The following is a 24,572-nucleotide window of genomic DNA, read 5'->3' as shown; positions in this document are numbered from 1 at the left end:
CCAACAGGATTTGGGCAATTGGGTCCCCTAATCCTTAGTCGCCCTTTAAAACGGGAAGTATATAAGGCATTTTTCCCCCCTTTCCGTATGCCATCGTGGTATAATTGGAATCACACTCGAGGAGTATATGAGAGGGCCACCGTTCGAGTCCTGGCGAGGATATTGCACATTTTCCACATCTCCTGCTTCAATAAAACCTTAATATCTCTAAGGTACATGTTAATTGCCGGCAATTTTCGAGTTAAGTTTGTCCTTTTTTTTATTGAAATAGAGTTTGTTTTAAAAACTATGATAAGAAGATGTAAGCTAAATATATTCTAAGATTTTAATTTTTTACCTTGCGTGCACATATAATTTACATATGAGTTATCACGATACCGTTTTTATAGGGCTGAATATTTCCTTTAACGCAGTTTTATAGATAGTGCATTGTTAATAACTTATTACGCAAATTCGTTGGGAAAAAGACAAAAGTCATAACAGAACAAGAATAAAATATGATATTAACAGTGTGAAAAAATGTGAAAAAAAAAAGTTTTAGTTCTTTTACTTTCAAACTTTAAAACAAATTTAAACCAAATTCTCTTTTTAAACTTATAAGGTATTTCTCCCGCCTTCTTAGCATGCCTTCGTGGTGTAGTAGTGAGCACGCTCGACGCGTATTCGAGAGGTCCTTGGTTCGAGTCCCGGCGAGGGCATTGCTCCTTTTCCATCTTTCGTGCTTTCAAAAAATATCTAACATCTCTACAGTGGCGCCCAGGTTGTGAATGATGATTCGTCACCACCTGGTCCCCTAAACCCTAGTCGACCTTTAAAAGAGGAAGTATATAAGGCATTTCTCCCGCTTTCTTAGCAAGCCTTCGTGGTGTAGTGGCCAGCACGCTCGACGCGTATTTGAGAGGTCCGTGATTCGAGTCCCGTCGAAGGCTCCTTTTTCATCCCTCCTGCCACCCAATGTCTCTACACATTCAAAAAAATCTTTCTGTTCTAGTTAACGACCCTAATTCCAATCTATATTTGCCTTCAGCTTTTAAAGAAATTATGTTTTAGTTCTGGTTTTATCAACAGATGGCGCCAGTAGCTTATATCCTGTCCAGGCTTTCTTATCTTATCCAAGCATTATAGCTTACCTCGTTCATTTGCGCTTTTGCAGCTGAGGAGGTAGTTCGGTAAAACCATCGAAACTAGTACTGTGAAAATTTGAAAATATAACGCTGATTTTTGTTGTTTGATTTCTAAATCAAGTCTATTTCTGTTAGCCTTTATTAGTTATCCCTGTTAATTTTCAGCTTTCACATTTTTATATTACCCCCAAAAGCGAGTTTTGTCCTTTTACATATACATACGCGTTTCGAGAGCGTACAGCCGTTGGGCTAAAAATATTAAATACAGCGTACAAAAATATTTAATTTCGTGCAGTGTATTTTTTTTTTTTTTTTTTTTTTAAGTTTAAAAAATATGAAATCGATAATAAAGTAAATTCGAAATTAAAGATTAGGGCTTCCAATTGCGCAAATTCAGTTGGAGGACTACGTTATTCAGAGTTTGTATCTAGATATATATTGTGTGTGTGTGTGTGTTTTTTTTTTTTTTTTTTCAATGTGAGAAACATACATACGTTCACGCAGATTCTTCATAATTTAATTTCTTTAAATATGTACAGGACGATAGTATTTGGGGAAGCAATTTAAAAAGTAATACAGCCGTTTACAGTGATTTGACGCAAAATGCCGTTTTGGTACTAACAGACGTTCTGGGTTAGGGCTAAAAATGAACAAGACTTTGTCATTTTTAGCTTTATCGAGTGTTAGGAAACTTAAATACACACACACACAGCGTTAAAATGTTTCTCTATACGGAAAGTAGAAGCGATGCGGATCATAAAATCATTTAAAATTTTGAAGTCTTAATTTAAAATGAGGCAAAATTCAGCCAATCTGCATAGGACAAGGTATGACATTTTCTTTATTAGGATTATATGGTTAAAAGCAAAGTACATAACTATCTTCCTGACGGTAAGAATGCCATACTGGAGTGTTATTTTAAGAAAATATGGAGCATATTCATGTTATGAATGGAACAATTATGTTATGCATGGAGCATATTCATGTTATGCATGGAGCATATTCATGTTATGCATGGAGCATATTCATGTTATGCATGGAGCATATTCATGTTATGCATGCATTACCACAATTCTTTTCTAAAGTAGATTTTTAATGTAATATATTAGGTTGAAAGTAATAAATGCTATTTATTTATAATATGTTACGTTGTAGAGCTCTTAGATTTATTTTGAAGCAGGAATCGTAAAAAATGAGCAATGCCTTCGCCGGGACTTGAACCACGTGGCTCTCGGATACGCGCCGAGCGTGCTGACCAGTACACTAAGAAGGCATGCTAAGAAGGTGGGAGAAATACTCCTTTTTAAAGGGCGACTGGGGTTTAGGGAACCCAGTCGCCAAATTCTGATGGTGAAGAATCATCATTCACCACCTTTTAGTTATGGGCGCCACTGTAGATCTATTAGGTTGTTTCGAAGTAAGAAAGATGAAAAATGAGCAACGCCTTCGCCGGGACTCGAACAACGGGCCTCTCGAATACGCGTCGAGCGTGCTGACCACTACACTACGAAGGCATGCTAAGAAGGCGGGAGAAATACCTTATAACATATTTGAAAAGTAAGAATATAATAGTTCCTAGGTTTAATCTTTTTCCCGCATTTATCTTTCCTCCAGTATCTAGTAAAAAAGATAAATCGAGGTTCCACTGTAATCAGAACTGTTTTAAATGTATATGCTAATCTTTAATTTGAATGAAACTTAAACGTTTTAAAAGAAAAAATTTCTTTCCTTTCTGATTTCCCTGAAAGTGTGAGCAAAATTTAATTTAAGAACTGAAATATAAATTTAGCTTTATGTTACAGAATCCTGAAATCAAGTTGATAAAAAGCTCTTCATTTAGGATTCAAGAATCCATGACGCACTTTTATATTGCAGCAGTTGAATGCAAAATGTATGTTCCCAGTGACGCACGTTTCTACGGGCAAATCACAACGCTTATGCAGATGTCGTCAAACCAGAGCTCCAGTCTACAAATCTTGTCATAAATGCGACATGTTTTATTACAGCAAGTTTTTTCTAAGAAACCCTTATTTACGCTTTCTAAGGAAATGACCGATAAGAAAATCTGAATATTACCTGCTTTGACGCATCCGGGTGTCAAGCAGAGATCGGAGGCAAAGGAGACGTTGAGCGACGACACAAGGCGATCTGTGTTGGATGGCACGTATATAGCTTGTCTGGAATCTAAAAGAGAACATTTCATCTGTTTTAGAAATATAAAGGATGTACATGTTTTAGCAATAAAACATATTTATTATAAATAGCATGGCTGCGGCTTCGAATCGCACGAATCTTGAAAAAGATTCCAGATAAAAAAATTCAGATGGAACTTTTTTCGTCATTCGAATTTTCCGAATTCTAACCCAAAATTCGATTAAACGTTTTAACTTAAATCTTTGAAAAATTTAATTTTATTGATATCCGATGGAAGGGCTGATTAAAAAGTAAACTTGATTTTGCAATTTTAGTGAATCTGACCCACCGATATAAATTTGGAGCAGGTCTAAATCGCATACTCTTACTTACCATGCCATTAGCGTTACGAATTTAGCGTTACATGTTTGATGTTTATCCGTGTAAACTCTTGAAATAACCATGTGTCATCTATCCTCGCTTTTGTTTAAAAAGATTATGGAAAAAAATAAAAAAAAGTAAATTAGCTGTTACTCATCCTCCCCCCCCCCAAATTATGCTGAGAAAATGAACCTCAAGATTCAAGAGCTTTTATTATGCATTTCATTTATTAAAATGATATGCATTTCATTTATTAAACTTCCATCGTACGTTACAATACCTCGAGAAATGAACCTCATGCTGAGAAAATGAACCTCAAGATTCAAGAGCTTTCATTATGCATTTCATTTATTAAACTTTATCTGTATATTTTTAAATTTTATTTTAATTAAATGCTGCTTTCCAATTTGGATTTAATTAAAAATTCTTTTTAATTATTATTTTTTTCCTTTCTGTTTCTTAATCTTACATGAAGTATTCGAGAGAATATTTTAGAATTCGGACTCTAGGAAATTCAGGATTCGTTTCCTATTTAGTACATTAGGTGGAACTTCAGTTTTCCAGGCCTCACATATTAAGAAGTTTAATTATCTTAATTTTGCCTCATCTTAATTAAATTTATTTTTTCATTGACTTAACTAAATTAAAAGAATAAATTAAAAGGGTTTTAAAAAGGGTTTTTAATTAAGTAATATGAATGTGTACGAAATGTAGACAGGCCTACAGTTTTTGGAAAAAACTACTAAAAATAGTTAAATAAACACAAAATCCGTAAAAATATTTCCGTTTCTATGCTATGTTGCAATGTACTAATACAGTATCATTAAACAGACTAAGAAAACATTTTCCGTGATGAATGGTAACAAAATATATAAATAAAATTTTCTGAAGTTTGATTTCCACAGATTACAACAAGTAAAAAATTAAAAAAAATTTCATAAAGTTATCACTTAATAAGCGTAAATAAAGACAAACTTTTTTTTTAAATTTCACTCACAGAAAAAGAGTAACAGCTGCCGAAGAAGATCCATTTTATATCTAAAAACCTGTACTCCTTCTTGTTGATCACTTAAAAGTTCTGAAAGTTCCAAAATTTGTAGTAACTTCTTCAACAACATCAGTCTGTTAGAATGTATTTTAACAAAGTGAGAGTAAAATTGATTCTTGCTTCGTCAACAATACCTCGAGAAATAGTAGGGGATAAAATCAACAGCCATGCATTGTTTAAGAAATAATCTTTTTCCAACTATTGCAGTATGTACAATAATGTAACGTACGGTTTTATGTAATTACTGAAGCCATTTAAATGATTTTTTATCCGTTTAAATGTGTGATCAAGACGGAAAACATGTGCAGAAAGCTCAATGTAACGACCTAAAATATTTTAAATACAAAATAACAATAATAATAAAATATATACTATATAAAAAATCTGAAAGGTTTCAGATTTTAAATTACGTTCAAAGGGGCGTCTTTTTTTAGCATTTTGTGTGTTACCTTTTTTCATTAAATATCTTGTTCTTCGCATTTTAACCATAAAATACAGTTCAAGAGCAATATCGCAAAATTATTTTGAGCCTATCTTTAGAATTTCCGATATACACTCTCACGCGCTGGAGATTAAAATGTTTTTTCTCTACAACGCTGCCATTGCTCGCTTTGAAATCCTCGAGTTTATTAATCGAAAATTCGTTAAAGGTTTACAAAATATGACATCGATAATAAAACAAATTCCAAATTTCAGATTTGGGCTTCCACATGCCCATATTCGTAGGAGGATTACATCATTCAAAATTCGATGGCTCTATGCACCGTTGTTTTATCACAATGCGAGAAATATACTTACATTTATGCAGATGTTTCATTATTTAATTTCTTCAAATATAATGCAGGACTCTAACATTTGGTGGCAACAGTTTGAAAAGTGAAACGGATATTTATAGTGAACCAACGCAAAATGAAAACAATAGTCCATCAGGGACTAAGTCCTTTTGGACTAAAAATATGAATTTGGAAGCTTTCAGATTTTATATTACGTCCAAAGAGACTTTTTTTAACGTTTTGTCTATTACCTTTGTTTATTAAATATTATGTTCTTCTCACTTAAACCCCATAAAAGCAATATCGCAAAATATTTAAAAAAAATGTATATCTTTAGAAATTGCGACACACAGTCTCGCGCGCTGGAAATAAAATGTGTTTCATTAAAATTCGTTAATGTTTCAAAATATGAAATAGGTAATAAAAAAATTCGAACTTCGAAATTCGAGCGTCCAAGTGTCCCTGTTAGGGTGGACGATTACGTTATTCAAAATTTGATAGTTCTAGGTACCGTCATTTTTTCATAATGTGAGAAATATACATACATTCATGTAGATTCCTCATTATTTAATTTCTTTAAATATAATAAAGGACGGTAATATTTGGTGGTAATATTTTGGAAAACGATACAACGCAGTGATTCTACGCAAAATGTCGTTTCGAGACTAATAGCCCTTCTGATCTAACGCCCCTTTGGGCTAAAAAAAGGATTCAAAACATGTGGAATTAGAAACGCAGAAAAACTATTTCCAATAATTATCAAATTTTACATTAGAAATATTATTCCACTCCGGTTTTTGACGGAAATTTGCTTTTAGTAGAACACTTGTTTCTTGGAAAATTCGAACCGCTATTTTATAAAAACTGCGTGACGTGTCAGAATTATTTTTTCGAAAATAAGAAGCAATTGAATCAATTATTATACTAAACTGAGTTCTTTTGTATAATTTAATAATTCACAATTTCGTCATATAAAATAATTCGTTATGTCATCATTTTCGAATAAATATATCTATAGAATCAGTGTGATGATAGTCCAAACATTACATAAACCATATCATTAAATATCCACGGAAAGGTATTATTAACGGGCCCAAAGTAAGTAGTTGACAGCAATAATTAAAATACCACTTCCCATAATAATATTAAGAACTAAGCATTCAATACATTCTGGAGAGATAGCCCCACTCACAGTAATGTATTGTTTGATGTATGAACAACCGATCCATAATAACACTTAACCTCTGAAAGATTAAAAGTATATCATTTAATTCTTATTCTTTAATTTATGTTCTTTATTTTACAAAATTGATAAAAGAAAAAAAATCGGTGGTGGGGGGTTGGGTTCTTTGGTAAAGCGGCTATATTGCACATTTTTGGCAACATCTGAAATTTGCACGTTGCAGGGTGAGAGGTTTTGTTTGCCATTTCTGGCGGCTAAGAGTGGCATACATTTTAACAAGGAAATAAAAATAAATATATAAATAAGCAAAAGTTATGTGAGGTGAAGAAAGATTTCCAACGAGCTGCTATATCAAAAATTAGCTGCTATATAAAAACGTTTAGCTCAAAAGGAGCTATTAATCTTGAAATGGAATTCTGCGTCGGTTTACTCGGCGAATCACTTTTCAGATTGTTGCCATAAAACATTATCTTCCTGTATTATTTTTAATGAAATAATGAAAAATCTGCATGTATTTGTGTATATTCCTTGAACTGACGGTAATTAGAGCCATCAAAATTTGAATAACGTAGTCCACCACCCGAACATGTACACTTGAAAGCCTGAAATTTTGAATTTGTCTTATTATTTTTTTCATATTTTGTTAAACATTAATGAATTTTTGGCTAATAAACTCGATGATTTGAAAGCGAACGGTGGCAACACTGTCCGAAGTAAACATTTTTATCTCCAGCGGGAGAGCCTGACTGCCGGAAATTCTAAAGATATGATGTTTTGAAATATTTTGTGAGTTTGCTGTTGAATTGAATTTTATGTGGTGTTACTTAATAAATAGAGTTAACGCCAATTAGAGATTCATATCATATTTCTTCGAAAGTCATACAAGCGTAAACTAACATCAGTCTAACTTATAATAAAAAAGAATCCGAAAGCTTTCAGATTTTATATTACGCCAAAAGGGGCATTTTTAAAACGTTTTGTGTGTTACCTTTATTTATTAAATATCACGTTATTCGCACTTAAACCATAACAGTCAATTCAACAGCAAAATCCCAAAATATTTAAACAAGAGCTCATCTTTAAAATTTTTGATACGCAGTCTCGCGCGCTGAAGTTAAAAATGTTTTTTTCTCTTACAGTGTTGCCATTGCTCGCTTTGAAATCGTTGAGTTGTTAATCAAAAGTTCATTAAAGGTTTTCACAATATTAAATAGATAATAAAACAAATTTGAAATTCAAAATTCGGACTTCCAGATGCCCATGTTCTGGTGGACATACATTCATGCAGATTCTTCATTAATTAATTTCTTTAAATATGCACTACCGGATATTGAAAATGCAACAACACCAAGAAGGAGTGGCCAAAAAGGGATGAAAGTTGGTAGACATTGGGAGACAGCAACGAACAACAAGTGATCTTTGTTTCGAAATGATATGCATAATGCAGAGCGAAAACAGCATCGTTTCTTGTAGGGCTACCTTCGACGGCGATACACGAAGCAACACGTCTAGGTACAGAGTCAATGAGACTACGGATGGTGTCTCAAGAAATGGCTCTCCATTCCCTGTCAACCATTTGCCACAGTTCGTCTTATGAACGCGGCAATGGCAGCGTCTGCAAATGGTTTCCAATCACATCCCAAATATGTTCGATTGGTGTGGGAACAGGAGTTAACGGTGGTCAGGGCAGCATGTGTACAGCTTGGCACGTTGGCTGATGCGAGCAGTGTGTGGTCGGGCGTTATTTTGCTGATAAAGTGCATTGGACACCGTCATAGTGCCCTGAATACGAACTAGGGGTGACCTGGAATCGTACGCAATTGCACTCCAAACCATGTTTCCGCGTTGTCGTGCAGTGAGGAGTTCCACAGTTGCTGCTAGATTGGACCCGTCTTCACATGGATGCCACACTCGCATGCGGCGATTATCATTGAAGAAACAGAAGCGAGGCTCATCTGAGAACATGACCCTATGCCATTCCGTCGTCCACATCGCTCGAGCCCGGCACCACTGCAGACGTTGGCGTCATAATATGAGGTCAATGGCGGTCTTCTTAACGGACGCCACGCGTGCAGGCCACTAGCCACCAATCGACGGTAAATGGTTTTGGTCGATAAGGGAACAACCAGGTTGTCTTGAACATGCTTCAGAATGCAAGCAGAAGTGGCTTGTTGGTGCGTCACCGCTTGTCGTTGGATGCTTTGATCCACACGTGCTGACGTCACTCTAGCTGTACCGGCATACCTTGAACTTGCCACATTTCCTTGTTCGAATCATCGTCGCCACAGCCGGTGCACTGTGAATGAGTCCAGGTACGTGTCAGCTGAAAAGTGCCGTATGGACCAACCTGACCTTCTCAGTCTGATCACCATGCCCCTTGTCTACTGGAATTGCCTCCACTGACGATTGCCGGGCATTCTCTGCTATTACAACGCGTCCTCTAAGACAAGAACAAATTTTCTACGATGACTTCCCCAGCAGAAATAAAGGCATGAAAACTGAACATTCTAGAGGTTCCTTCCCTTGTCTTCTTCAACGTGCGCTGGAGAGCTGCGCATTTCACATCATTCGCATAACTCGGTTACCTGCGTCTACCTTGAAATTTACATGATTTCCAGACCACACCTTCTTGATGCTGCATTTTCAATGTCGGGGAATGCAATGCAGGACGATAATATTTGGTGGCAACAGTTTAGAAAATGATTTGTCGTTTATAGTAAAACGCCACAAAATGCCATTTTGAGACTAATAGCTCTTCTGGGCTACCGGCAGTTTGGGCTAAAAGAAAATGAGAGGGGAAAGGGGTAGCAGGAGAGCTTAGAAAGAGCTTTAAAAACCCTTTTGGGAGACCATTTAAATTTGAAACCCTTCGAATATTATTTATTTGGATAAAGGTGGTAATCCGACTAGAGTCCACTTAACTTCACTTTAATTTAAATATGGAAAGACAAGTGAAAAAGTGTCTTCCCAAACCGGTGTTAAACCGGTGTCTTCTTTAAAGTGTCTTCCCAAACCCATGTGAGTAGAGTAGAAAAATTAGCAGTTTGTTATCAAATATTAAAAAAAAAATTATATATATATCCTATGCCATAACTGAAAACAAAATACTTTAAAATAAATTTTTTTAAAGGAGACATTTACAATACAAAATTAACTGAACAGAACTATGCGGTACTAACCTAAATTTCTTTGGTAAAGGTACCCGAAGACGGCCAGCGCAGCGGCCATTACTGAAAGCATCAATAGGGATGTTACTGTAACAAAACATAATGTCCTCTCTAACTTTGTTCGACGATTCCACCATGGAGGATTTCTGAAATGGAAAATAAGGAAAGGAATGAATCAAAAACAACTTATACTATGTGTTACATATTTGTCACTAAGAAAGGCATACAAAAAAGGCTAAGTATGACAATTCAGAGAAAAGTTTATCCGTAAGATTTTCAATGCAGTTCAGTGTCATAAAGTCCAGATACGGCGCAGATTTAGAACGAGTTTTTAAAAGAAATATATACAAGATGTTTGTTGTTTCTATTGAAAAGAGTTTTAAGCTAGATAAAATATTATTTTTAATAAAACGCAATTCTTTCTTCGAAGTTAAGCAAAAGGTTTGGATTTCATGTATTTTCAATCGAAAGTTGTACGTTATTTCGATGGAAACCTGACAAGTGCTCATGTTTCTTTTTCCTTTTTATTAACAACAAAAATGCTCTTTTTTCAAGGTTAAAAGTATTTTGCCTCATTCTTCTATGAGCAGGATATTTTTTTATATTTGAGAATTATATTTGTGTCATATTCGTTCGAAAGTCATACAACTATAAACTAACATCAGTCTAACGGTTTTTAACTATATTTGGTGTTTTAAGCTTTACAGTATTTTACAATTTTTAATAAAGATATTTTCAGTTTTTGTGTATTTTTGCCTTGCTGCGAAGTGAGACCTGAATTGATTGAATGAGAAATATATCTCTGATGAAATTCGAGGAAATAAATTTAAATGAAATGCAGCAAGAAATTTGCATAATTTAATAGGCCATACAAGAAAGTTATGTGTTATCTACGTCAGATTTTTATAATTTGAACATCATGTGGTATTTTAAAGAGAACTAAGCTTTATTCTGAGCGTAAGGATTACTCTTTCAAAGCTTTTCGAAATAGCGTTTCATATTTTATTTTTGTGACGATAAAGAAAAGGCAAATTTTATGTAGTTAACCGGAAAAGCAGTTTTAAATTATTCTTTTTTATACTAAAGATAACGAGATATTACTTGCAGATAGGTAAATCTGAAAGATTTGAGATTTTAAATTACGTCCAAAGGGGGCGTTTTTCTAACATTTTGTGTGTTACCTTTATTTATTAAATATCATGTTCTACGTACTCAAACCATAAAATTCAGTTCAACAGCAATATCGCAAAATAGTTTTAAAATGAGCATATCTTTAAAATTTCCAATACACAGTCTCGCACGCTGGAGATAATTCCCCCCTCCCGTACAGTGTTGCCATTGCTCTCTTTGAAATCGTTTAGTTTGTTACCAAAAATTCGTTACAAAATATTTAATCGATAATAAAACAAATTTCAAATTTAAATTAGGGTTTCCACATGCCCATATTCTATGGAAGATTACGTTATTCAAATTTTGACGGCTCTAGGTACCGTTGTTTTATCACTATGCGAGAAACATACATGCATTTATGCAGATTCTTCAATATTAAATTTCTTAAAATATAATACATGGCGATAATATTTGATGGCAACAATTTGAAAAGTGTTTCGCCGTTTATAGTTTTCAATGGAAAATGCCAAAACGAAATTAATAGTCCTTCAGGGCAAATTCCCGCTTTGGAATAAAAATAAATAAATAAATAAATAAAATATGAAAGGTTTCAGATTTTAAATTACGTCCAAAGGGACTTTTATAACGATTTGTGTGTTACTTTTATTTATTAAATATCATGTTCTTCGGACTTTAACCATAAAATTCAGTTCAAGAGCAATAATGCAAAATTATTTTAAGTTGAGCATATCTTTAGAATTTCCGATACACAGTCTCACGCCCTGGAGATATTTTTTTTTTTTTCCTGTAGAAGGTAGGCATTGCTCACTTTGAAATCCTTGAGTCTGTTAATCAAAAATTCGTTAAAATTTTACAAAATATGAAATTTATAATAAAACAAATTCCAAATTTGGCCTTCTAGATGCCCATATTCGTAGTAGGATTACGTCATTCAAAATTGGATGGCTCTAGGTACTGTTATTTTATCACAATGCGAGAAACATAGATACAGATTCTTCATTATTTAATTTCTCCAAATATAATACAGGGTGATAATATTGGGTAGCAACAGTTTGAAAAGTGAAACGGACATTCAGAGTGATTCCATGCAAAATCGCAAAACGAAAACTGTAGTTCCTCAGGGACAAATCCCCTTTGGACTAAAAACTAATTGACTCTACGTATATTTGACACATTTTTCTCATTGGCACGAATTCAATACTTCCCAAGCGTCAAAAATTCAAACAAAATGCATTTTAGCATCTAATATTTTGGTAAGATGATGCCATTTCATATCGTACTGGTAATCAAAATCTGTACTGACAATTATTCGCCCTAAGACGGATAGTAGACAGGTAGAGACACTGCACCAGTCGGCGTTACAAAAAACAACAAGTTGTATAAAATGTAAATTATACATTGTTATGTGATATGTTCTGCTCATTGCGCAAAAAGGGCAGAATTCTTTCAACATTAATAATGGAAAAATAATATTAACCTTAATTAATCCAACTCCTGTCTTACTCGAATAGTATTCTATCTGGGTCTAAATCCATGTGAGTTACTTAGGCTGGGCTCGCTTTTCTGGTGGCTACGAGGAAGTGATTAAACTAGAACGGCCATTAAGTTTGAACATTCCTCGCCATCAAAGTGGGAATATTTCCTAGATGAATATCCGGAACGGGTCTTCGGAATGATTAAGTTGAAAGGCCCCAGGGACCGATGGACCTCGATTAAGGGAGGACAACTCTCACTTCCGGTTTCAGAGCAGAGCAGCGAATGAAAGTCGAAGACGTGACTTGAAATTAATGAAAAAAAAAAAAAAACCTTCGTGCCTTGAACTTGGGATAAAACAACAGCAACTCTCGATTGAGGAAAGTGAAATATGTGCAAACCCTAAGGGTTATGACATCACCTGCTGGATTCTGCAGCATTACTTACGGTTGATCTAAAGTCTTTTGAGGTCAGCTTATGACTTCTTAGGTGATTTTATCGTAATGAATGTTTCCATTTGATGCTATCTAGGAGGTAATGGAATGAATTTTGATGAAGCTCAGGTAGTAATTTGTTTCGTCGCTGAAATATTATCGATTTAGCTTTTAAAGCGAGCTTTGACATGTTCAAAATGCTACCCACATGAAAAAGAGTTTTAATGTGAACAACATGTTGACAAACCTGTCAGTTTTAAATAGCTGAAATATGCAGTCGAATTGCCGAAATTGAAAACCGGGTATGGAATGAGAAGATATAACTTAATGGAAAATTCGACTCATTGAGAAAGAGCAAACTTTTTCGCCGAGAAAGAGAAAAACTTTCGCCGCCCAAACGGTACAGTGATTAAGGGAACCTACTGCGATACGGTGCCCGGGTTCGAATCCCGGAGAAGGCATCGATGTTTGTAACTGTTTATTGTCCTTGCGGCATGGGGGCACTCTAAATGTGTGGCGAGCCGAAAGTCTTGTCGTGTGGTTTGATGGTAGGGAAGAGGGTTGTTAGGAGAGACCCTCGGGGCCACTCACCGGGGTGCTCTTCCTCAAAATTGGGGGGAAATAAAAATTCAAACTCTTTGAGGCTTTGGCAACCATTTATCCATGAAATTCATGGACAAAACAATAAACAACAGCAACAAACATTAATTCCGAATCTTACATTTATTTTCAATTATTGAAGTTCTGCTGCAGTATGGTATGTATTAAGTTAAGGAGAAAAATAAAATTTCAAGGACGACTATTAAAGGTTTTAAAATATCTATTATGCTCATTGCATAGTTTAAAAGACAAAAACAAGTAAATCTATTATTTTAATAGTATAGTTAAAAGACAAAACAAACAAAAATTTTACACTATTGTCAAATTTCAGCTTGCATTAGAAATTTATTTACAATCACTCTGATTTAAAAACGACTAGATAAATGAGCTAAGATTTTCTTGTTTAATCAACTGATTTTTTTAAAATTTATTTTCCATATTGTCTTTAATATTTGTCAACAAACTTCACTGCTTAGGTTGAGAGTAAAACGAAATTACTTTTCAATGTCTGCTAAGACCTCAAATTCAAGATTTCTAGCAAAATTAGGGTACAATGACAAATTAAAATGTGCCCACTTTAGTGATTAATGATTCCATGTTGACTAGAAACTTAAGCCTAGTATTTAGAATAACCCATAAACATGATAATTTATATATAAAAAATTATTAACTGAATTCTGAAGTCTTTATAATACTAAGATTTTCTAATTTACGAGTTATAAATTCTGCATGTATATCAAGAAAACAAATATAGATAACATTACTTGCATTGTTCAAGATTACAATATTTGTTTACACCCATATTTAAAAAAATATATAAATTTAAAATTATCTTTTGTATTGTATTTCCTATTTCTGGACTCATTTTCGTTTGGGATTTGCTGTTTAATTGTTTCAATTTATTTAAATATGAGCTCGATGCCTTTTAGATTCCAGTCGTCAAGTATTGGACTGAAGGATGCAGATTTTGATTTAATTAGATTTAGGATTAATTTTATATATTTGGGCATTTGTTAATTCAGAAACATACTTTTTCTTTTACATTCTTCTTTACGTCTATTTCCTGATAAAGAGCGCTGAACACTGATAGTTCGGTCCGAGGTTCGAACGGTCTGGCTGGCACGGCCGTTTTCGTGGTTCTCCCCATGTGCAACATTTTTACGAGCCAGTGTCCCTTAGGAAGTCCTCCTCGAAGGCATTCCTTCCTTTAGACAGAAAGCCCTCGAGGCTTTGCCGTAATCACATAAACCAATCCCTGATAAAGATGTGTCCGGGAGATGTAAAATCCTTTATTGTTTTCGCGTTTTTTTTTTTTTTTTTTTTTTTTTTTTTTTTTTTGTGTGTGTGTGTGTGTGTGTGTGTGTGTGAAGGCGTTTTTATTGTATAAATTTTGTTTTTTAGCTACATTAGCTTGTCTGAAGATTTTAGAATAGTTATTATATTATATTTTTTTAAAAATAGTTTTTTAAAAATAGTTATAGTTATTATTTATATTCATATACATTAACAATTTTGATTTTTTTCTCTCTTGTGTGTCTATGAGAAAATTTCTTATTCCAAAACTGAATATGATATTTAAATTTGTATAGTAAATTTGTTTAGAAATTCCGAAAAATATTCATCTGTATCTATTTTTCGTTCTGCCCGGTGGAGTAAAGATCAAAATTCTCCGATTCCGAAAAACAAGATTGTATGTGAGAAAATTTTAAGGAAACAAAAAAAAAAAAAAAAAAAAAAAATCTGAAGGGTTTCAGATTTTAAATTACGTCCAAAGGGGCGTTTTCTTAAAATCTTGTGAGTTACCTTTATTTATTAAATATGATGTTCTTCGCACTTAGACCATAAAATTCAGTTCAAGAGCAATAGAGCAAAATAATTTTAAATTGAACATATCTTTAGAATTTCGGATACACAGTCTCACGTTGTAGAGATAAAAATTCTTTTTCTGTACAACGTTGCCATTGCTCGCATTGAAAACCTTGAGTCTGTTAAGCAAAAATTTGACAAAATATGGAATTGGTCATAAAACAAATTCCCAATTTTAAATTTGAGCTTCCGGATGTCCATATTCGCAGTAGGATTACGTCATTCAAAATTGGATGGCTCTAGGTACCGTTGTTTTATCACAATGCGAGAAACATACGTACATTTATGCAGATTCTTCATTATTTAATTTCTTCAAATAATACAGGGCAATAATATTTTGTGACAACAGTTTAAGTGATTCAGAGTGATTCGACGCAAAATCGCAAAAGGAAGAGAATAGTCCCTGAGGGACAAAGCCCCTTTGGACTAATAAAAGCAAATTTGTGTATGCAACTTCAAAACATTCTTGTGGCATATATGTAAAAAATTTAGAAAAAATCCGGTTGTAAAAGAGGTATAAAGGTGAATTTCAGGATTTGACGAAACAAACTCAGAAACCAGGTAAAAGCCATATTACACTTTTGTTATTTCTTGCAGTTTGTAAATGTTTCATTTTGTTCATTCGTAAGCAGGCCAGTTTCATTACAAATTAAGTTCAATTCTGACTGATTTCCCAAGGTTATAATGAGAAATTTTTTATTATCAAACTTCAGTTATATATAAGTATATACTTATGCGCTGTTTAAGTAATTTATTGTGTCGAAATAAATCACACAAAACAGCTTTTACTAAAGAAAAAATATGTTCTTTTCCAAAATACCTTATACCTTTAAGAAAGGGGAGAATAAAGGTAGGCGTGGTTACAGTTCACTGAATTTCGAGTTTCGATTATGTTCAGAAAACGATTCTTCATTTCAGAACGAACTGCAATAAAAATTGGCCGCATTTTTTTATTTATATAAAATTGTGACTTCATACAACAATAGACGTAAATCGGTCGTAACTGATTATGGTGTTTATCCGGAAAACAAATTGCAAAATTTTATTTTTGTATGTGTCACTGAGGCAACAGAGACCCTTTAGCTTTAAGATTCTATTATGTATCGTATTCTGAAAGTGGCTGAAGGACGGAGAAAAATATTAAATGAAATGTTGACGAAACTGAATGAAGTAATAAATGAAATATTGCTTGATAGGGTGGTATGTTTAATTTTTAAGATATAGAAAAACATTTACGATAACTTTTCTAGGGAGAAAACTTTGATTCAAGTGCAAAAAGTAGTTTTTGGCATAGCTCTGCAACAAAATATGATCGCGATCGAGCAGACGATATTGTTAAAGCCATTTTGGTGGATCGAGGAGACAACATACATTCTACATACAAAGTTTAAAAAACTTATTTAATATTAATAATCTTCTTTTAAAATGCATTCATATACTATATTACATTATTTTTTTGAGTTTTAACTTCTTTAAAACTAACTATTAATAGCCCGCACCTGACCCGCCCTCCAAAAAAAACAGCCGATGACATAAATTTTACAAACACAAATAATAATAAAGAACTCCAGAATAAAGGACTCCATATTTTCCAAAACTGATTATGAAATGGATTTGAAAGGAATTTTTTCGTGATGTCTACATGTATGTGTATGTCTCAAATAACTAAAAATATGATTAGCCATAGAACGTTACATTTTTGTGAATGGACTGATATGACATGCAATTGTGCGCCTCCCTTTTTTGTTGCAGTCGGCATCACCAAACGTGATATATATAATGAAATCTGTGGTTTATTAATATTGCCCTGTGAAGGAAATTTATTTAGCGCAATTTTCAGCCACTTCTAATAAGCTCAATTCACTAGACAATTGTAATTTGGTGACGGTAGAAAAGTTGGAAAATGATGAAATTTAGTAGCTTGCTGAAGACGCTGCAGTTTCGCAAGACATCATTAACAATCCATGCAGTCAGTTATAGTACTCAGAAAACTAAGCAAAATACTATATATTGTTGCGTTCTATCCAACTTCTGACACCAATTGTTACGTTATTTTCTTCCTTCACGTTCGTACGGTGTTTGTAGATTTCGAGTGAATAACGACGTTACTTCGTCTTCTGCGTAGAGTATGCATTTTATGCTACCAAAAAGAACATACCGCTTCTACATGTTCAGAGACGAAGCAAGATGAATCGTGCAGCCAAAGAAGCTAGATTCCATCAGGCATGTAAGGTGAATCATTAATTGCCTTTCTTTTGTATAAAACGATTGCCAGCTGATGCAAAAAGAATTTTAATCAGAGAAGGAACAGATATTGGGAATCGTTTTGTCCTTTATTGTTGTTTTGAATAATACTGGCCAATAAAGTGTGAAGTATCGAAACACACTTTATTGGCCAGTATTATTCAAAACAGCTCCAATAACACGTTTACAGTCGTCAATGAACTACTATAAACACGCTGACACGATCAGCGACATAGCCACCAGGTTATCAGGCTATCACGGTGGTTACAGCTTCACTGCAAAGCACGAGTACGGCTCCCGACTCTACTCGGTCATTCTCGGAACTCCCCGTACTCTCGAGACTCTCCACGCTATCACTCGCGATGCATTCGACAATACAAAGAGCACAGCTCCCGACTCTTAGGTTCAGTCGTTCATTGAGCTCGACACTCTCTCTCGACGATGCACTAACCGCGATACACTACGAGACTCTTGCGGCGCACTCAACGACCCACTTAGCACTCGCTGCCCGGCTGTCAACTCGATCCACTCCAGAGGGATTGACTCGCTAGACGAGACACCAACTCGATACTAACTAACTCTCCGTCTACCAGCAGGGTTTATATAGCTTTTGGCTAATGTTCGAGAACATTCTGGGCTAAACCGGTAAGAATTCGTTCCAGAAGGTTCTCCATCCGTCCATGGCATATTGCCAATTTTATTGCCAAATGGGCGATTTCTTGCCAAATATGGTAACCCTGCATGCCCTTGCTATTTTATGGCAAACCTAAAACTGCTTTGCGGGGAAGCTATCTCACCGCGCCTGTATATTTCGTAACAATATGAAAAAGTGCATTAAGGGGGGAACAATATATATACCACTGGCTGCATATCAAATTCGTCAACAGAGTACTCAAAATCATATTGGACGTTTTCCCAGAAGGAACAGGGAATCTATTCAGCAAGAGAATCTATTTCTGTAGGAATCTGAATATCTCCGTAAGCTAGGAGACAACTTCTATGGTACACAAAGATTTGGATTCTGAAGGATGGCGTTTTATTATGTTTGTAAAGAATTTATTTTATTCTAACCAATTATTTTTAGTTTTCTTTTCCTCCTGATTTCAGTTTCCTGCCAGAATGTAAATTTTAAACAACGTTTTATGCTAATCTAAACGTATTTTAGAAGCAGTATTAAGCAGCATTTCGTGATTTCGAAAAAAGTAGCAGCAGAGACAGTTCCGATTTTATGCTGGGTGTTTGCAATTAGCTCTCTAGACTTTTTTTTATATATATATACTGATATTTCTAGGCTCGGCTTTACTGTGTGCAACCGATTTAGCGTTGGTTAAGCTAAGGAGCCAGCCGTTAACCATCTTAATTTAATGTCCATTTACTCCTTTATTTTCCGCTAATTTACTTAGCCACAAGTGGTGGTGAATATTGAGCACCAAGTGCGCCCCTCTTTTTAATTTTAGTTTAAATAAAAAGTTTATTTAAAGCCCTCTTCTGCAGTATTTATTCTTTCGAAACACAGCGAGTATTCGTTACTTCGTCTTCTGCGTAGAGTCTGCATTTTATGCTACCAAAAAGAACATACCGCTTCTACATGTTCAGAGACGAAGCAAGATGAATCGTGCAGCCAAAGAAGCTAGATTCCATCAGGCATGTAAGGTGAATCATTAATTGCCTTTCTTTTGTATAAAACGATTACCAGCTGATGCAAAAAGAATTTTAATCAGAGAAGGAACAGATATTGGGAATCGTTTTGTCCTTTATTGCAGTTAACAGCGTTTTAGTGATGACAGTTAAGTTGCGAAGAAGAAAGTCGATGACCTCATGATATCTTACATTGTTGCACTCGGAAGTTCTTTTGTTGTTTGCGGACGATAATAAGCTTTTGTACAAAAAACAACTGATAATACATATGTCGGAAGATAAAGATGTACTACTCATGAATTTAAATCATCATTCAGAGTGTCTGCTGGATTTAAATCCCACTAAATGTGCAGAAAGCATGAAGTAAAGCGGAATTACTGGCTGTCGATCAATTCACAGACGTCTAATCAGCTGGAACGTGCGTCTTAAAAAGTGCATAAGAATGCCACAAGATTAACTTTTAATATAAAGTTAATCTTGTGGCATTTTTAATATAAAGTTAATCTTGTGGCAACAAACGTATCGTAAGAACTCACAGATAATCTGATTTTATTTATGCTTTTTTACAAGGTGGATATATGATTGCAATAATTCATGGGGTCCATACATCTTATCAGACGTGTTTTTCTTCCATTTTTTTATTATTTATTTATTGTTTTAACAAACATCAAAACATTTTCAACTCACTTCTGTAAAGTTGGCAAATGTACATAAATTTAAATGACCGAATAACTTTTAAACATTTTTTTTTCTTATACTCTAAACAGCATTTTCAGACTTGTAATATCTTGAAAATATTTTAGCGGCTACATGCCCGTTTTTTCTGCATGTGGCATCCACCGCTCATTTTGTTGAGTGTACGTAGTTGCCTGACAAACCCCAAGGGTTTAGCCGAGTTCCTTTGGTTATTCTCCTCAAAATAAGTTGGGAGAGTGTTGCCTCAAAAATCTGAATTGACAGCCTGATGCATTCTTCTGTTTTTTTTTTTTTTTTTTTTTTTCCTTTAAATGTAAGTTATAACCTACCTGACGACTTTTTAACAAGCATGAATAAATGATATTTAAAACGGTGTAGGGCTTCCCTTATTTTGCATACTAAATTATTTTAAGTTCGGTGCCTTTCTGGAACCTCTCATTTTCACCTCGCATTTCCTCGCCAGGATGCAAATTTAAAGTTACGTTGAGTGAGTATTTAGACGAATGAATCTTGTAGCTTATTCAGAGCATGGTATCGTTAGCCAGCGCACGTTACAAGTCTGTCCTTGTTGTTACACGGAGTTGCTGATACGCTTTTTTGACCATTTAATAAGTATAACGTCGGGTAGGTTGTTGAGTCAACCTAGTTATCCTTAACTTAATTTTTTAATCCACCACTACTCTTTTTTCAATTTATTGTGCAATGATTCTAAAGTTGTCGATGTTATTCTAAGCACGAAGTACGTGCCTTTTTCTGTTCAGAGTTTGACGAATTATAAAGGATTATTTTTATTCTTCTCTGCTGGTATTCTTTACGCCTGTGCAAGAGGTCGCCAGGTTACTTAGTAGGATCTAGCAGAGTTTATGTTACCAAAGACAATGTACGATCCTACACAGGGAGTAAATGATTTAAGATCCTGTTTTTGCTGGACACAAGTTTATAACATGAATTGTAAACTAGCTAGCATTTTTGCTCTAGTTAGTAGTTTCTTTAAGCTAAAATTCAGTTCTGGTATAAATCCGGACTTTCGCAATGTAATTGATATTGCACGAGCCATTGCTGCATTATTCAGAAGAGACAGTATTTGTAATCTATTGTTTGCATTCATGGCGTAAGCTAAAATATTAGGAAGCCATTTTAATTAGAGATTATTCTCATTTAATTAGATTTGTGTGGCTGTACTTCTAAACTTGATTTGCTGATACAAATCTGTAACCTCTAATTTTGTTGTTCCTAAATTGATTACATGTATCTAATCTTGTTGTTTTTAACCTTGATAAGTCAGCGACACGATGCTGCCAAGACTTTTAATTTTGATACCTTTAGATTCTCGGAATCTTGGGAGCTTCGAGAATCTCAAAATTGAGGTTATTTACCTCAGCATGAAGCTCACTGCTTCATCCGCATCTCTTCAAGTATGGGGGGAAAGGTAAAGAAGAATTCCTCTTTCCCCCCAAAAAAATTGGGGGAAAAGAAAAGATGAACCCGAATAAAGACATGACACCCGTTTCATGTTTTTTTCCTATCAATTCATTGCTCACGTGACAGTCTCGGCCTGTCTTCGGTTAAATGAGACCTTTTACATATTCTAGTCACGCTCTAGGAGCCAAATAATGCTTTCTAAAGTTGCTCTTTTTTAAATTATTACCAGCCGTTTTACGAAGAATGAGAAATCTTGCTTTTAACGGTGAAAGAATGAATATTTTATGACAAAATTTTACTGAGATGAATCATCTAATGGCGACCACCTCTCTAAAATAATTATTTCTAAAACAACTAGCATTCCTTAAATAATAAATAATCCTCAGTATTCGATACCACAATCTATAACAAAAGACCTTTCAAGTACTCTGAAAGCGTTGATGATCGCCTTAGAGAGGGTTCACTGTATTTATGAAGATTGTAATATAACTGAAAGCTTTCGAATATGAAAAACTGCAAACTTAAAGCCAGTGGTTCTAATGGCGACCACCTAAGGCAATTACTTCTGAAAGGACTAGCATTCTTTAAATCATAAATAACCCTCAATATTGAATATGATCTCTCTATAAAAAATCAAAATATTTTGAAAGCATTGATGGCCGTCTTACAGACGGTTTACTGTATTTATGAAGACTGTAATATAATTGAAAGCTTTCGAATATGAAAAATAGCAAATTTAAAGCCAACGCTGTTATAAACTTAAGCCAACACCGTAAAACCAATGGTGTACAGTAACAAAGCCAATGGTGTACAGTAACAAAGCCAATGGTGTACAGTAACAAAGCCAATCGTGTACAGTAACAAAGCCAATGGTGTTAGCTAATGGTACAAAATTGTAGAAAAGCGCAAAATCTTCGATTTTTATGTCTAGGATCAGTCATTAGGATTATATCAAGTAACAATAATGTATCAGTCCTTAAAGTATTTGGAGTGTCGTCGCTTTTATAGAATTCGGGAATTTTCATGGATCATAAAGAAAATATTGCACATAAAATAATATGTAGCAGTTTTGTTTTAATAATTAAACATTTTAACTGAATAGTCTACAAAATTTCTTATTTTTGAGGTGCAAACGTTTTCTTCAGACGATGAGTATTATTCTAGAATAGAAGGCAGGAAAGCTTAATGTCATACATCTTCGCATAATTCTAACGTGATATTTTTCTTAGTATTTATTATTGTTGCTTATGCCTGCAATAATATAATTTAGAGAGAGTTAGCTATTTGGAAGCTAATGCTTATCAGGCAAGAAAATCTCACTTAATCCTGTTGTTGATTAGAATTGATGATACTATACTTGTAAACAATTAGCTGTTACTATTGTGGCCCATAAATTATGACCAGAGATTGTGAAAGCTTTAAATCTGTAATCCTTTTAATTCGTGCAATAGCCAGTTTAATCTGCGTAACTTAACTCAAAGTAAAATTTAACTCAAATATAGGCAAAGGTCAAATTAAAGGCAGTCATTTTTAGGTCAATAAAAGTGACCGTCAAAGAGGTGTGATGCTTAGATTTTAAAACCCTAATGCATATGTTGTAGAATTCAGTTTAGTCTAGCTAATATAATAGGAAATCATATCAAAGTACCTCTGTTACCTTCTTGCGAAGAGTAAATAGTGAAGTATTGTTTCTATCAATGAAGGATGGTAAGAAATTGTATTTTATAGAATAAACATTGCTTTATGAAAATGCTGCAACGCGAATATCTACTACTGACGTCAGTTATGAGTATCGCTTTCTAAAGTGAAGTAAATTGATAATACTGTGCCAGTGATTCGCACTCAGCAAGACCTCAGGTTTTTTTTCTCTTTGAATTATCAATACTTTTAAACCAGTTACTACTTTTAAGTCAGTTTGAAATTCCATTCACTCGATGGACATATTAGATATTATTTCTTTATACTCCAAGTTTCTCGAGGTATTTCCTTGATTTTAAACACGAATTAAAATTTTTGGTCCAATAGTAGTAAATATTGCACCAAGATTTAATCTGTTATTCATCAGAAGCCAAGAATGTCGATCTCATTAAATCATCTGATTTTATTTCATTAATTTTTTATACTTTAAAAAAAATACGAAAACTACTTTTGTATATATTGTTACGTACGGGTTCGTAACGGATTGAATGCACACAGAGCCAATGGTAACTTGATAAAAATTTCTTTTTCCAAAAACATTTACAGCTTTTAAACTTTTTACAGATAAGTACTCGTGCAGCTTTTTTCTGTATGACAGAACACAATTATTAATTACCACTTCAAGCTACTAAAAAGATTGCGTAATACAAAAGGCCTCAAATGCGTAAGATCGCACGATGATCTTTCAATTACTCTGAGCAAAATTGATGCTCTTTCCGGCTTATATAGTTTATCCCCAATCCGCCGAAAGCTTTCCAGTACCTTTGATTTCTCGAAATTGCTGGAACGTATACACAGTTACAGTTACATAGGATAGAATTACAGTTACATAAGAATCGGACCAGTTACTGTTACACAGGGTCAGACCAAAATGTTGCCAAAATGGTCACCCTGGTTCGATCATAATGTAGCTGTAACATTGTGGCGACTTTTGGCGATTTCTCGTCTAATTTGGCTAAAAACGTTAATCCCAAAGCCATCCTCAGTTTGGCGACGTAGCCATTTCCTTAATTTTAAATGGATTTGCCCTTGTAACTTTGTTTTTAGGTTGAAGCTTTGCATTCTTGAGGCCTTGCATTATACGAGAGATACTACAATATAATTTCACTAAAAGTATTTGCATATAATAAAAAATTCGCAACAATATTGCTTTTCATAAGAAAGAAAATTATTTATGGTAATTTTTTTCATATTTTCTTTCATATTTAGTATGTAGGATTGCGAATAAAATCTTAATCATAAAAAGGATCCATGAATGAAAAAAGCTTAAGAAGCTTTGGAATACACAAATCATTTATTAATAGGGGAACTTAAGATGGAGAACGTAAGAAGTTATAAACTGTCGAGAGAAATTCATCGCTGTGGCTTATGGCAAGAAGATAACTAACTAATCACATTAAAAACTGTACATGCTGCACAAGTAACTTTCGTTCATTAAAATAATTAGGTATGAGTGTATGAATATCCATTGTGTATATACTGCATGTGACGGGGAAATGATGTACGGAAGGCATCGTCTCACTGCCATTTTCAAAGACAGCAATTTTAACAACGACAAACA

The 24,572-nt window shown here is 34.2% G+C and overlaps 1 protein-coding gene across 1 annotated transcript in view; it reads right to left on the bottom strand.

Moving 5' to 3' along the window:
- Positions 1 to 24,572, bottom strand: part of LOC118199979 (neprilysin-2-like) — a 127,122-nt gene that overhangs the window by 63,748 nt on the left and 38,802 nt on the right. The window contains exons 2-3 of the mRNA XM_035371884.2: positions 9,822 to 9,955; positions 3,201 to 3,308 (exon numbers count right to left, since the gene is read on the bottom strand). Coding sequence (XP_035227775.1) covers positions 3,201 to 3,308; positions 9,822 to 9,955 — 242 coding nt within the window. The remainder of the gene's footprint in view (positions 1 to 3,200; positions 3,309 to 9,821; positions 9,956 to 24,572) is intronic.

The sequence above is a fragment of the Stegodyphus dumicola genome, chromosome 3, assembly GCF_044657685.1.
Source record: "Stegodyphus dumicola isolate Sdum_Otavi_A_Nest chromosome 3, ASM4465768v1".
NCBI classification, from domain to species: Eukaryota; Metazoa; Arthropoda; class Arachnida; order Araneae; family Eresidae; genus Stegodyphus; species Stegodyphus dumicola.
Note: the sequence above shows the minus strand (reverse complement) of the source record. Positions and strands in the feature narration are given on the sequence as shown.